This window comes from Lagenorhynchus albirostris, chromosome 10, assembly GCF_949774975.1.
Source record: "Lagenorhynchus albirostris chromosome 10, mLagAlb1.1, whole genome shotgun sequence".
In the NCBI taxonomy this organism is placed as follows: domain Eukaryota; kingdom Metazoa; phylum Chordata; class Mammalia; order Artiodactyla; family Delphinidae; genus Lagenorhynchus; species Lagenorhynchus albirostris.
Window position 1 is genome coordinate 47283541 of NC_083104.1, and position 16045 is coordinate 47299585.

General features: G+C 40.4%; 1 protein-coding gene across 1 annotated transcript in view; it reads left to right on the forward strand.

The window, feature by feature from the left end:
• Window positions 1–16045, forward strand: part of KIF15 (kinesin family member 15) — a 74054-nt gene that overhangs the window by 32304 nt on the left and 25705 nt on the right. Inside the window, exons 8-16 of the mRNA XM_060162309.1 lie at window positions 2904–3113; window positions 4362–4487; window positions 4654–4776; window positions 6736–6859; window positions 7407–7483; window positions 7706–7915; window positions 9034–9211; window positions 11225–11366; window positions 12171–12312. Coding sequence (XP_060018292.1) covers window positions 2904–3113; window positions 4362–4487; window positions 4654–4776; window positions 6736–6859; window positions 7407–7483; window positions 7706–7915; window positions 9034–9211; window positions 11225–11366; window positions 12171–12312 — 1332 coding nt within the window. The remainder of the gene's footprint in view (window positions 1–2903; window positions 3114–4361; window positions 4488–4653; window positions 4777–6735; window positions 6860–7406; window positions 7484–7705; window positions 7916–9033; window positions 9212–11224; window positions 11367–12170; window positions 12313–16045) is intronic.

The window sequence follows — 16045 nt, forward strand, 5'->3', positions numbered from 1 at the left end:
TGCTGACGGATAGGGATGGTGGTTGCTGAAGGTTGGAATGGATGTTGCAGTTTCTTAAGACAACAATGAAGTTTGCTGCATCAGGGGACTCGTACTGTCATGAATGATTTCTCTGCAGCTGTTTGGTACCATTTTACCCATAGTGGAACTTCTTTCAAAATTGGAGTCAGTCCTCTCAAACCTTACCCCGCTTTATCAATTACGTTTATATAATATTCTAAATCCTCTGTTGTCTTTTCAACAATCTTCACCAGGAGTAGATTCCATTTCAAGTAACCACTCTCTTTGCTCATCCATAAGAAGCAACCTCTCATCTGTTTTATCAGGAGATTGCAGCAGTTCAGTCACATCTTCAGGCTCCACTTCTAATTCTACTTCTCTTGCTATTCCTACCACATCTGTGTTATTTCCTCCACTGAAGTCTTAGACCCCTCAAAATCACCCATGAGGGTTGGAATCAGCTTCCTCCAAAGTCCTGTTAATGTTGATATTTTGACCTCTTGCCACGAGTCGTGAATGTTCTTTATGGCATCTAGAGTGGTGAATCCTTTCTAGGAAGTTTTAGTTGACTTTCCTCAGATCCATGAGAGGAATCACTATCCATGGCAGCTTTAGTCTTATGAAGTATATTTCTTCGATAATAAGATTTGAAAGTCAAAATGACTCCTTGCTCCATGGGCTGCAGAATGGATGTTGTATTAGCAGCCATGAAAACAACATTAACCTTGTTGTACATCTCCACCAGAGCCCTTGGGTGACCAGGTGTATTGTCAATGAGCAATACTATTTGCAAAGGAATTTTTTTTTCTGAGCAATAGGTCTCAACAGTGACCTTAAAATATTCAGTAAACCATGTTGTAAACAGATGTGCTGTCATCCAGGCTTTGTTGTTCCAGTTATAGAGCATAGGCAGAGTAGATTTAGCATAATTCTTAAGGCTCTAGGAATTTTAGAATGGTAAATGAGCATTGGCTTCAACTTAGTCACCAGCTACATTAGCCTCTAACAAGAGAGTCAGCCTTGCTTGACACAGGGTTGCCACAAACCTTCAATTTGTAACAAACATAATATCTGCAAAGCACAGTAAAATGAGTTAGACCTGTATTGTTATTGCTGAGAAGTACGTCTTGAGATCAGGTAGAGTAAGTTCTCTAATTTCTTAACAATTAGTTTGGTTATTCTTTAGTCCTTTGCATTTTCATATACTCAGATTTAGTTTGTTAGTTTCTACAGAAAAGACTGCTGGGATTTTTGAGTGGGATTGGGTTGAATCTGTCGATCAATTTGGGGAGAATTAATATCTTAACAATATTGAGTCTTCCAATCCATGAGTATTCACCAAATAGTTTTGTGTTTTATTTTTGATTTTTGTTTGTATTTGGCCTTTGCATAAGTATTTAAATAAGCAGACTTGTATTTGCTTTTTCACCTTATATTGCACAAATGATAGCATATTTTACACTTTTACACTTGCTTTTTTAAAATTTTATTTATTTTTATTTTTATAAATTTATTTATTTATTTTTGGCTGTGTTGGGTCTTCGTTGCTGTGCATGGGCTTTCTCTAGTTGAGGCGAGTAGGGGCTACTCTTCGTTGAGGTGCACAGCCTCCTCATTGCAGTGGCTTCTCTTGTTGCAGATCATGGGCTCTAGACACGTGGGCTTCAGTAGTTGTTGCACATGGGCTCAGTAGTTGTGGCTTGCGGGCTCTAGAGTGCAGGCTCTGTAGTTGTGGCACACATGCTTAGTTGCTCCGCGGCATGTGGGATCTTCCCGGACCAGGGTTCGAATCCGTGTCCCCGTCATTGGCAGGCGGATTCTTAACCATGGCACCACCAGGGAAGCCCTGCACTTGCTTTTTTAAGCTAATAGTATTTTGAAATTTGTCCCATGTTTGAGGATCTCTCTCTCTTTCTCTTTGCAGCTGTATGAATGTATCATTATCTACTTTTTAATATACAGTATTTAGTGTTGTGAAAAGGAAGCATGAACTACTAACCAAAAAAATAAAGATATAAACAATTTCATTTTTATGCTATGGCTGGTTAATAGAGAGGGTTATAACAGCTCCATTTATTGAGTGTATGTGCTAAGCCCTGTGCTAACTTCTTTTGTATACGTTATTTCATTTAATTTTTTATCTACTTTTTGAGATAAGCTACTAATTTCTTCATTTTATCCAATACATATTATGACCATGCCACTCAAGAATGTAGTTCTCAGACTATGGGTGTCACATAGGAGGTTGTTAGAAATGCAGGATCTCAGTCTCTGCCTCACGTCTGCTGAGTCAGAATCTGAAATTTAACCAGATCCTAGCTGATTAGCATTCATATTACAGTTTGAGATGTTCTGCCCTGTGAGGTAGGTACCCATATTCCCATTATACAAATATGGGACTGAGCCTTGAAAAGGTCAACTGGCCCCCAGACCACACAACTGGTAGATAGTGGAGCCAAGAGTTGAACTCATGTTCATCCTATTCTAGAGTCTGCAGTCTGAACCTTCATGTATCTGCTTGCCACAGGGAATAGGGAGGGAAAACAAATACTTTGTAGACCAAAAGAGCTAATAAAACTTTGGGCTTGAAGGTAATTTTAAGATTTATTTTATCTAACTTTCTCATAGTCTCGGTAAAGAAGAGGGTTCAGAGAGATTTTGCGATTTGCATTGAGTAATACAAATAGAGAAATGGCAAAACCCATTCTAGATCCTATGCCTTCTGATTTCCTGCTTGTTTTCTTTCATGACATGGAGAAGAATCAAAACAGGAAAGGGAAAGGAAAATAATTTGAGTGTATTCCTCATTAGATAGTCTCTCACCACTCTTTGCAAATCCTACTGATGTTCGTGGCTGTTGTGACCACTTGGAAGTCGTGATAACGTATTTTCCTTTTGCCTAGGTGTTGTCTGGAGGGTGGAGAAACAGACGTGTGGCATCAACATCAATGAATAGAGAATCCTCTAGGTCTCATGCAGTCTTTACAATTACAATAGAGTCGATGGAGAAAAGCCATGAAACTGTGAACATACGGACCTCCCTTCTCAATCTGGTGGATTTAGCAGGATCTGAAAGGCAAAAAGATACCCATGCAGAAGGGATGAGATTGAAGGTAAGAATGGAATTATGGTCTTCAATTCTTGACTGAATTATTACTAGAAGTCAATACCAAGCTAAGTGTTTTGAGGGCTACAAAGGGTTAAGAAATTGCTTTCATCCAAAAGGTATAGAAATTTTTGTTGTGGGGTAGGGACAGTAAACATACATGGGATATGACAAGTGTCAGTAGCAAGAGTATTTGAATTCATGCCAAAAGGGGTGATATTATGAGTGGTAGCAGGGGTCAGAGGAAGAAGGGTGTGACATGGCCTGCTTGGGGGAAGCATGGCAAAGTAGTTCTTGAGTTAAGGGTTAAGGACCTCATTCTAGGCTAAGGTATTACCAGAAGTTCTTGCTAATATGTATTGCTAATGTTTATATGTATATGTATGGTAATATGTACTGTCAATAAAATGTGTGTGGCGGTCCAGTGGTTAGGATTTCGCTCTTCCAATGCAAGGGACACAGGTTCAATCCTTGGTCAGGGAACTAAGATCCCACATGCCCTGTGGACAAAATAAATAAATAAATAAAATGTGTGTGGATTCTACAGTTTAGAATATATAAGGGCGGGGGTGGGGGAGAAGAGTCAGAAATGGTAGAGGAGAAGGTCTTGTTTGCCTTAAAAGTGAGGGTTTGAGCCGCTTGAGCTCTCAGGCAGTTTCAGTCTGTCTCACATTTGTGTTTCTATGGGGACATGAAGCAAAGAAAAATAGCATAAGTTCAAAATAGGACATATGCTGGGCCCATTCTAAATGCTTTATATATATTAGCTATTTAACCGTCCCAACAACTCTGGGAAGTGATCCTATTATCCTTTCTATTTTGAAGAAACTGGAGGAAATTTTCCAGGGGCACATGGCTAAGAGTCGCTGAGATTCAAATGGTAATCCAGCTCCACAGACAGGGCTGTCAACTGTGACCCTAAACCACCTTTCCGAATGGTAACAGATAGTGGCAACTCCGAACTCATCACATCTTGCTTAATAATTTCTATTCCTCCTCTCTTTTTTCTATTCTCCCATTTCTGCAGACCCAGTTATCGAAATATGCTCCCTACGGTAAAAATCCAGTGTAACACGTTTAACCCAAACATTTTTCTTTTCTCCTGAAACCAGTCTTTTAAAGGGGTTTTATTATACATTACATTGTAGAATTAGACTGAATGTTCTCTTGTAATATGCAAGGTATATTTTAATTCAAAATACTAAAAAGACACCAGTGCACCTCAATTTTTTGTTCTTTTTCCCAAACGCCCTAGGAAGCAGGTAACATAAACCGATCGTTGAGCTGCCTGGGACAGGTGATTACTGCGCTTGTCGATGTGGGTAATGGAAAACAGAGACATGTTTGCTACAGAGACTCCAAACTTACCTTCTTACTCCGGGTAAAGTAGATCATTGGGTTCCTGGGCCCCTGTTTTGGTTATGCTCACTATGGTTGGTAGTCGGATAATCTCTCAGCCTTGGTGCTAATAGTATACATTTTCTTTGCTTAAAAAACATTTTGTGGTTTCTCCCCTGAAAATTTGTACCATTCATATCATTAAACAGGATTCCCTTGGAGGTAATGCCAAAACAGCCATAATTGCAAATGTTCATCCTGGATCTAGGTGTTTTGGGGAAACCCTATCAACGCTTAATTTTGCCCAAAGAGCCAAGCTGATTAAAAATAAGGTAAAATACTGAGTATACTTAAGTAAATTAGAAGAATATTTAAGCTTGCAGTATCTCACTTTTGTGATTGCCCTCATATTAACATTAGCTTTTAGTTATTGTAGTTCTCTGTTGCGAAAGCCTAACTCTAAGCAGGGTTTCTATTTTATCTTTCCAAGCCTTCTATATCGCTCATGTAATTTGAGACTAGAATAGGTCTTGTGGTCATTATTGTTTGGCTAGTTTTTTCTGAAGGGAAGGCAAAGTTTTTCTTTTGTAATTGGGCTGGAGACTAAATTTATTTACCTAAACCACGCTATCGGAGCTGGGAGCTGGGTGCTGGGAGCAGGAGGATCCGCTAAGAACGTAATTTGATGCTATTGACCAACTTTGTCTTTCAAGTTGTCTGTAACTCTAAGGATTCCTCATTTTTCTTTATATACAAGAAGTTTCCTTGATACTTGTGTACACCAGTGGTCAGAAAACTTCCTGTAAAGGGCCCAAGAGGTAAATAATTTCAGCTTCTTGGACCATATGGTCTCTGTCCCAACCACTCAGCTCTGCCTCTGTAGTGAGAAAGCAGCTGTAGATGATACGTAAACATATGGGCATGGCTGTGTTCAAGCAGCGCTTCGCCAACCCCTGGTGCAGACTGTCAAAAGACCAAGGAGTTCCCCACTTGCTTTGGAGAGGTTGGAGGGCTCTTTGGTTCTAGACAAAAGAATCAAAGGGCATAAATTGGCAAATTAATTTCCTTTCTCTTTCAAAGGAGAAAGTGGTCATTGTTACCTCCCAAAATAGACTCCCTGGTGATCTTACCATGGTAAAAGCAAAGAGGTCCATGTTGCCTCTTCCTTTGGGTAAGGCAGAAGAGTATAGGTCTGGTTATTCATTCATTTTATTGGAGTATGAACCCCCTGTGGGATATTTGTAATATGAGGAGGAAAATCATTAGAGCTTCCTGACCCTATCTCTTGGGACTTACTAGAAGATTTTGGAGAGTGGAGAACTGCAGGGATAATTAGAATTTTGTCACCGATGTGACAGTGATGTCACAGTGTATAGGAATGCCTTTTAATGAGGCTGTCCATAAGAATCAAAAATAACTAGAAATGGCTTCTTAACACATGAAATAACAAAACCAGGAGCCTTATACTAGTCCCTGCCAGTGGTGAGTCCTCTGCTGCAGCCTACCAAGGGAAAGTGGCTCGGATGTCTGGAATTTGTTTAAGGGTAAACAGTCCTTCCCAGTGGGCAGATCCAGCTACAGACAGGAACATGGGGACCTTGGGGCTGTCAGAGGTTTCTCCCTCACTCTGGAGTATTGGGTGTTTGATTTGGTTGGTTCTCAGCTCTTGACTCTTGTTATCACCCTCTAGGTTTTGTGAGACTTTATGAATTTCTTAGAAGTCATCTCAAATAAGACATTTCTTTAAAACAGCCTTTAGTTTGATAATAAAACAGAAATGGAGTTGTCAAACCAACTCTCCCTTCCAGGAGACTGTTAGGAAATACAGGGTTGGATTTTTCTGGAGACGGTGGTTTCTTCCAAGCCAGTGGAGCTCAGGTCATCTCTGCAGTTCCTTACACCTCTTTAGGGAGTGAAGACAGGGGGAGGTGACACTCATGGAGGTATTTGCTCTTCATGGGGTGGGGTTATCTCAGGAAGAAGCCAGTGTTAGATGAATATACGTTGATCCCAGAGGTGACCCAGCCCAGCAGGGCCCAGGGCTAGTCAACAGAGCAGAGACCTAAGTGGGGGCTTGGGGAGGGGAGGGTCTGGCTCTTGGTGTGAAGGCAGAGGGAAAGGAAGCTCCCTCCGCACTGCAGCACACTGATTTTGGAGGCCTTTGGACTGTTTGTGAGATGCAAGTGCAGTTTTGTTTGGTCTTCGTCAGTCCAAATCATACAAACAAATATAAACACGAGACTGTATGACTCAGCATTCTTTTAATGCTTTTTAAAAAAATTCTTGAACAGGCAGTGGTAAATGAAGACACGCAAGGAAATGTGACCCAGCTCCAAGCTGAAGTGAAGAGGCTCAAAGAGCAGCTGGCCCAGCTTACTGCAGGGCAGATACTACCAGAAAGCTTTCGGACCGGAGGTACGACGCGACGAGCGCGGTGTCCTCTAACCTGAGGAAATCCAGGTGTGGGTATTAGTATGAGAGCCCTCCAGTGACAGGCACAACACAGTAAGGCTACCCAGATTTCCCACAAGTGTCTGTTCCTGTTTATTTCACCTACATAGGAACATGGTACTTTGTAACCAGACACAGTTACCACAGGTACTGATTTCTGTGAGATGTGGGAAGGGGGAGTAGAAATAATTTTGAATAATTTATCCCTAATAAGTGCTAAAAAGAGATACTAGTAAATTTCATTTAGATCCACTTCCAAGATTCTGTCATATGTAATCTTTATATGTTTACTAAATTGGATATGAGAGACTTACTTTTCTTCAAAGAATAGGTAATTTGTAGACTGGGTTAATTTGAAATTCATGATCTGGTGATGAGAATCTGATTCTTTAAGACGAATTGAGAGCAGTCAATCAAAGGCTATTTTATTTTAGCTCATTTCTTGTTCTTAAAATTTGGGAGATAAAACATTTTTCCTCTTTCCTTTTCTTTCTTACTGGACCCGTTACAGGCAAAGACGAGACTGACTACATGAAGTATTTCCGAGAGGCAATGTTATTTTTTAAGAAATCTGAACAGGAAAAGAAGGTAGGAAACTGAATTAGTAAAAGGGGATTCAAGATATTTTAGGCTTTCACTATGAGGAGCTTTTCCGAGTGAAATAAATGGCACAAGTAAATACAACGAAGACTGAAAAACCTAATTTTGCCTTTGAGATTAAATGTGAAGTTAGTGTTTATTGCTTGTTTTGTGAAAATTTAGGGAAGCCCAGTTATTTTTTATGTTTAACCAAATTATGAATTTCTTAAGTCTTTGGTAGAAAAAGTTAGCCAATTGGAAGATCTCACCCTCAAAAAAGAAAAATTTATTCAATCTAATAAAATGATCGTGAAATTCCGAGAGGATCAAATAATGCGCCTGGAGAAGCTCCACAAGGAATCCCGGGGAAGTTTTCTGCCCGAGGAGCAGGATCTTTTGCTGTCGGAATTGAGGGATGAGATTCAAACTCTGCGAGAACAAGTGAGTACATGACATTCGCAGTAACTGTAAAACTAAAAGAAGTTCAAGGCAAGTATGAATCAGTCCCCAAGTTGGTCAGTAAATTTTTGTAATTTAATACAAGAGAAAGTGTTTTTTGTTTTGTTTTGTTTTGTTTTCTTGCGGTACGCGGGCCTCTCACTGCTGTGGCCTCTCCCGCTGTGGAGCACAGGCTCCGGACGCACAGCCTCAGCGGCCATGGCTCACGGGCCCAGCTGTTCCACGGCATGTGGGATCTTCCCAGACCGGGGCACGAACCCGCGTCCCCTGCACCGGCAGGCGGACTCTCAACCACTGCGCCACCAGGGAAGCCCGAGAAAGTGTTTTAAATGAATTCAACTGACAGTATGATTGCATAATGTGCCCACACACACACAATTTTCTAAACTAGTAAAACCTGAAGGGAGAAGGGAGGATGTGGTGGTGGTGTCACTGCCCTGGCAGTTAGCCCCAGCAGGCCAAGCACACTTCCTCCCAGTGGGCACCTGGGGTTATCGGAGCCAGTAGTCTCTTCACAGCTGAGCCCTTTGAAGTGTTGTTGTTTTTCCTTTTCCCTGAGAATCTGGATAGTTGACACAGGCACGTAATTAAAAAACAGGATAACCTCTCACCAGAGGGGATATCTTTTGAGAGTTTTTCTGCATTTTCCAACTAATATTGATAGATGTTTTTACTTTTATCCCTTTTGTGCACAGAAGACAGCATACACACTTTTCTGTACCTTGCCCTTTTCATTTAATGTGTCTTTGGGGGGCATTCCACCCTGGTCAGTAGAGAGTTTCCTAATTCTTTTCAGTGTGTTAATTCAAGCCGTCTACTTTGCAGGAAGAGCCTGCCACAATGTGCACCCTGTGCTTATCACCGCAGGTGCCTGGGTGAACGTTTCAGGGGTAGACGGGGAAGTTTCGAGTTTCCAGACCTGAATGTAGAGTTCAGAGTTGTAGGATATGCACGTATTCAGTCTGATGGTAAAAGCTGAAGTGCTCCCCACCCCCGCAGTGCCTGCGGTGTCCACAGTGTTTGCTGTTGGCTTTCAGAAAGACTTGTTCACTAAGGTCATGTTTGTAAATACGTAGGTCTCTAATTCTTCCATGTGACAGGTAGAGCACCACCCCAGAGTTGCAAAATATGCTATGGAAAATCATTCCCTCAGGGAGGAGAACAGAAGACTGAGATTGTCACAGCCTGTGAAAAGAGCCCACGAAATGGATGCCCAGACCATCGCAATCCTGGAAAAAGCTTTCTTTGAAGTATCTGGCACAGAGAAAAATGACAAAAGTAAGACGTGATAGTTGTAAACATGCCTTCTAGGGGCGAGGGGACTGTTTAAAAGGGCATCGATATTGCCTTGCATTGAGGGTTTTCATTTTAGCCTCTAGACCTGGTGTACAAACTTCTTATATACATACTTATTCTTTATGAAGGCTAATAGATACCCATTAGCAAAGGAACACTCAGAATATCTCTGTCTTACAGATAAAAGATTGATTCAGATATTACTTTACACTTTTATTAAATGGAATTTTCCTATTTTAAGTATTTGAAATGAAAAGTACTTAACTAATGACAACATGAATGAGTGTAGAGTTGAGATATTTATTCACCTGACGAACATCTGTACAGTGTGAGAGATGTCAGAGTGATCAGACTCACGGTCCAGCCAGCACAGTGATTGGTCCTGATGTCATGGTTGCGGGTCATGCTTGCCAGTGTATGTTCTGCTCTACATTAGTTCTGTAAGTTTACTGTTACTCTCTGAGAAGTGGTTTAGTTACTGATGTGATTTACACGCGTGGCAGCTATTGGTGTTAATGCTCTGGGATTTGGTAACAAAGTCTATGTTTGCTCCATTCTTAGAGTGAATATCTTCATGGTCTTTTATCACACTCTGTTTCAGCCTTTGTTTCTCTTTAGGTTGAAATTGAGATCGTTCTAATCTTTTTATACTGCAATGATAAAGGAAAAAAATACTTTTTTCCTTTATAGGTAATCACATGACTGGAATTTCCTTTTCCAAGCCTTCTTCCATTCTGTTATGAATTAACAAAAGAATAAAATTCACAGAATATGGGTTGTAGAGAGACCACAATTTTAGATGCAAAGTTAAAATCAGGTTTTCTATATTAACTATTTTTTCCTACAATGCTCTGTATTTTGTTGGCCATTTTGCCCTCAGTAGTACCTTAACTTACTATCTTTGAAAGATACTAATGGTAATTCTGGACCTCACCATCTTCTAAACATACATCATTCTCTAAACAATTTCTTTTTTAATAAGCAGTTTGGGTATTTACTTCAATCTTTTTTTTTTAAACATTTATTTTATTAATTTATTTTCCTTATTTTTTTTTGGCTGCGTCGGGTCTTACTTGCGGCACATGGGTTCTTTGTTGAGGCATCTCTGTTGAAGCATGCAGAATCTTTTCATTACAGTGTGCAGTCTGCTCGGGTTTCTGTCCAGCTGTGGCACATGGTCTTCTCTCTAGTTGTGGCATGCAGGTTTTCTCTCTCTAGTTGTGGTGCACAGACTCCAGGGCTCATGGGTCCTGTAGTTGTGGCACGTGGGCTCCAGAGCACGTGGGCTTCTCTGTAGTTTGCGGCAGGCAGGCTCTCATTGAGGTGCACGAGCTCAATAGTTGTGGTGCACGGGCTTAGTTGCTCCACGGCATGTGAGATCTTAGTTGCCCGGACAGGGATCAAACCCACGTCCCCTGCACTGGAAAGCTGATTCTTTACCACTGGACCACCAGGGAAGTCCCTCTCTAAACACTTTTACATGTTATTTCCCATACTGAAACTCAGTGGCACTCTTTTCAACAAAATCAGCCTTTTAAGCAATCCCTGAAAATTAATATATTCTACCTGGTAGACGATACCAAGTTCTTTCAGTTGGCTGCCATTGCTGTTTGTTTCTTTTGCTAAAAATTCATTGACCGTTGGCACTAATTCCTGCAAGATTCAATTGGTGATGTTTCTCTGTCCAGCAGTGTGGGTGTTATACTTTAGTCATTGTTTGCTCTTTTCACTTAATGGAAAAGGTGTTGGCTTAAATATGCCCCATCATCCTGTGGCTTCACAGCTTCTCAGAAACAACTTCTGATACTCTTTGATGCACTGGGTTGTGTCTTACGTCTCCTCTTGAGTTACAGGCTCTTGTATTTTAGGGTCCACTTTCCAGTGATTTCTCTTTTTTCCTCCTTGTGCTTCAAAATTGATACCTGGCAAAGAACTTAGAATAATGTATTCTGTTATTTTTCTCTTTCAAAGACGAGGTTGTTTCCTTATTATCAGGTCAGCAAAGATTCTCTCCTAAAGCTCCGAAAGAGCCATGTTCGTTAGCAAACACTGAGAAGTTAAAAGCACAACTCCTGCAAGTTCAGACAGAGCTGAATAATTCAAAGCAAGAATATGAAGAATTCAAAGAACTAACTAGGTAAAGTATAAATACACCTTCATGCTTACTATTTCTGATCTTTTAGTGTTGGTTTGTTTTGGTGTTTAGCATTGATGATTTAATTGAGCATTTACCTTAAATATTCTAATATAGCAGCTAACTTGTTTTGACATGAAGGAAAAGGGCTTGCATCTAGCTCTTTTTCTTTACTCATTTTTAAAAATTGAGGTACAGTTGACATAAACTTCTAGTCTTTAATAATATATTCAATGAACTAGATGATACAGATGTTTTAAGGGATATACCTATTGAGATGAGTATCTGTTAAAGTTACTTGTAAATTCTTTATCTGGCCAGCAAATTTAAATCACCACTGTTACGAATTAGATCAGGATTTTTAGAAATTACAGGTTTGTTAATATTCTTTTTTTTTTGACATTCAAGTTCTATGCAGTTATTTATTTTTTATTAAATTTTTCCTGTTAATATTCTCACTTGATATTCTTTGTAAAAGAAAACCACATTCATATTATAACTAAGATTAATCCTATTCTAAAATATATAGAAATGTTTGTTTTAAAAATAACATATTACATATGGAATCATTGTGGATTGTTTGGGCTTTTGAATTGGAGCGCTACCATTTGCTAGTTGAATACCTTAAACAGTCATCAATCTCTGAGCTGTATTTTACCCAATTGGAAAATCCCAGTAATAATCTGAAAATATCTCTGATTTAAAGAGATAACTATAAAGTTTTGTGAGAATATAAACTGTAAAGTACTCTACAAATGTATGACATTACTTATTACCTGAAACACTCAATATTATAATATGTATTAGGAAAAGGCAGCTGGAATTAGAATCAGAGCTTCAGTCTTTGCAAAAAGCGAACCTTAATCTTGAAAACCTTTTGGAAGCAACAAAAGCCTGCAAGCGGCAAGAAGTTTCTCAGCTGAATAAAATTCATGCTGAAACACTTAAGGTAGGTAATCTGAAGCAATACTTCAACCTTAAGTCAGTGGTGTCTCATTTTGTTAATAATGGAGAGTCTGCACAGATTATCTCCAGATACAGATAGAATCCCTTGCCAACAGTTAACCCCAGGATAATACTAGTCCTAGGGTTCTGATGTATACCCCCAGTGGCAGGGTCGTGTAGGGAAGATTACAGCATTTGGAATCAGACCTGGGTTCAAATTCTAATCTGTCAGTAACCTTAGGCAGGGTTTCCTAACTTCTGAGCCTCATTTATTGCCTCTGAATTGGAGACGAGGCCAACTTAATAACAGGGTTTTTCGAGCGTTAAATGAGATAATAAAGTGCCTGGCACCTGATGGCTCTCAGTATATGGCAATTGTTGCTATAATGTGTTGTGTGCTCAAAGCTTGCAGTGGAAGAATAGAAATCCTAAAGATAAAGACCACTAAAGGATCAAGGGTAACATGGGGGATAATAGAAGGGATGGTTCCCCTAAATAACCATAGCCCTCATGAAAGAAGAAAACTGTGAGCATCTGAGAATGAGGAGAGGGAAGGGGAATACATAAGGAAGGCAAAGGTTAAGAAGCTGATGCTGCTCATCCTGGTTATTTTAACTTTTGGACCAAATTCTCTGAAGCCTTAAAAAAACCCCTTTCCTTATACATCTTAAAAATAATAGGTGTTTATCTCTAATGGTTATCTTTATCAGTGATGCTTTTTGTATCATTTAATAGGATACTGCTTTTCAAAGTAATTTTATTTGTTTGAATAGGTAATCACATGACTGGAATTTTTTTTTTTTCTTTGCGGTACGCGGGCCTCTCATTGTTGTGGCCTCTCCCGTTGCAGAGCACAGGCTCTGGACGCACAGGCTCAGAAGCCATGGCTCACGGGCCTAGCTGCTCCACGGCATGTGGGATCTTCCCGGACCGGAGCATGAACCCGTGTCCCCTGCATCGGCAGGCAGACTCTCAACCACTGCGCCACCAGGGAAGCCCGGAATTTTTTTCTTTTATATTATTTATTTGGTTGCACTGGGTCTTAGTTGCAGCAGGCAAGCTCCTTAGTTGCGGCTTGCCGGCTCCTTAGATGCAGTACCTGGACTCCTTAATTGTGGCATGCAAACTTTTAGTTGCGGCATGGATGTGGGATCTAATTCCCTGGCCAGGGATCGAACCCAGGCCCCCTGCATTGGGAGCGTAGAGTCTTAACCGCTGCACCACCAGGGAAGTCCCATGACTGGAATTTTTAAAGGTACAAAGTGACAAGTCTCATTCTGTCTGCTGTCCTGTCAGCCAACCAAGACCCTCCTTGGAGGCAGACAATGTCACGAAGTTTTTTTTTCTTTCTTTTTCATATATTTTTTTTATTTTTCACAAACAGTAGCATGCACATCATTCTACACCTCAATTTTTTGTTTAAACATAATGATATTTTAGAGTTTGTCCCATGTCTAAAGGGAGAAAAACAAACTTTCTTCTCATTTATATATTTTTTGGCTGCGTTGGGTCTTTGTTGCTGCGCACAGGCTTTCTCTAGTTGCGGTGAGCGGGGGCTACTCTTCGTTGCGGTGCGTGGGCTTCTCATTGTGGTGGCTTCTCTTGTTGTGGAGCATGGGCTCTAGGTGCGTGGGCTTCAGTAGTTGCAGCATGCAGGCTCAATAGTTCTGGCACACAGACTTAGTTGCTCCGCGGCATGTGGAATCTTCCCAGACCAGGGCTTGAACCCGTGTCCCCTGCATTGGCAGCCAGATTCTTAACCACTGTGCCACCAGGGAAGTCCCTCTCTCCTTTTTGTTTTGTTTGTTTTGGCAGCTGCACAAGAATATACTGTATGGATATATCATGATTTAACTTGATATATATCAAGCTAAATACTATTATTTAACTTGAAAATACTATTTTCAAGTAAATACAAGAAAAATACTATTTTTTCTTATAAAGGTAGAATTTTTAAGGTTGCTCTTTTAAAAAGGCAGCCTTTAAAATATGTGCAGGAAATTATTTTAAAATACTTGCAGAATATCACCAAATGTTTCATAATTTGAGTTTGTAGCCCCTTAGCAATAGAATTATAGAGCTTGAAGCACTGTGGCATTCTAGTCTACTTTTTATAGCTGAGCAAACAGGATGAAGGGGATTAAAAGGTTTGCCAAGAGTAGCATAGCAATTCAGGTCTTGTTGTTGTTGTTCATTTTTAATTATGTGAGAACTTTATGGATACATTATCCTTGTTTAAAGGAAGTATACATATGTATACAAGTTTTGGTTAAAGTTCCTTTTGAGTACCACTGCCAATCTGGGTCTAATCTGGTCCTTCATCCCCCCATCCCCATCCCCAGGGGTAATTTATCATCAATTTGGGAATCGTTTTTCTTAGCAATTTTGTACAGGAAATATACATAGTCTGAGAAGATATGTGGAGTTATTTCATAGAGTTTTTTTTTTCTTTTGTTGTACTTTGTTTTTAAAACTAAATGGAATCATCCTACATATGTTATTCTGCAATGGGCTTTTGTTAACTCAGGAATATGCCTTGGGTCTTTCCACATGAACTAGTACTTAGAACTCTACCTCATTTTAAACCCAGGCTTCTGTGCTTTGGAATAATTCCGTGGCTTATTTAGGTGGTTTCCAGTGCAAGCATTCTCCGGGGCGGGTTTTATGAAGGAGAAGTGGTAGTTTTAGGATGTTTCAGCATCCTGCTGAAGTGCCCTCCAAGTGGCTGCACCACATTCCTTCCCAGGAAGCCTGGGAGCACTCCTTCCACAGCACTGGCCCCAGAACTGGCATTGTTCGACAGTCTGATGGGTGAAAATGGTTTTAATTCTACTTTCCTTCATTTCTAGTGAGGTCAGACCACATCTTTTCCTATGTTCATTGCCATTGGTTGGAACACAGGAAAAGATGTTTGACCTATGAAAAAGTGCCTACTTTCCTCCTAGTTATTTATCTTGTGATTTGTAGGCGTTTTACATGTTAATCTTTTGTTTGTTATGTATACTGCCAGTATATTCTGCCATCATGTTCCTTGTCTTTCATCTTTGTATGTGATACTTTTGTTATACAGAAGTTTGAAAATTTTGATATAGCCAGGTTTATTGATCTTTTATCTTTGCGACTTTCTTTTTTTGGCCGTGCCGAGTGGCTTGCTGGATCTTAGTTCCCTGACCAGAGATCGAACCCGGGCCCCAGCAGTGAAAGTGCCAAGTCCTGACCACTGGCCTGCCAGGGAATTCCCCCTTTGTGACTTTTTAAATACGTTTTTAAAGGCCTAGACAATCTCAAGAGCATCAGTATATTCTACTTTCTTTTACTACTTTTATTTTATTTTATCTTATTTTTTTGCTTTAAAATATGCTGTTTATTTTTTTCTCTAATTATAAAAATAATACATTATGCAAACAGATAGTTTAGGAAACACAAAAATCCACCCAGGAAAACGACAACAAAAGCCCCTCCATTCCACCAGCCAGAGATAAGCGCTGCTGGTGTCTGTGACTACGGCACATCTGAGGCCGTGCGCCCAGCCCCGGCCTCTGCAGAACTGAGGTGGGGCTGCAGGCCAGGAACAAACAGCGAGACACATGTAAGACAGCCGAGCAGGATAAAGCCGGAGTCTTGTCTTCCAACATCTAGAAGCTGTTTCTCCCTCCTTGGCACACGGTGAGGGCCAGCGTCCCAGGCCCCGCAGGGACCCCCCCACCCCCCAGCAGCTTCCAGGGGAGCACAGTTTA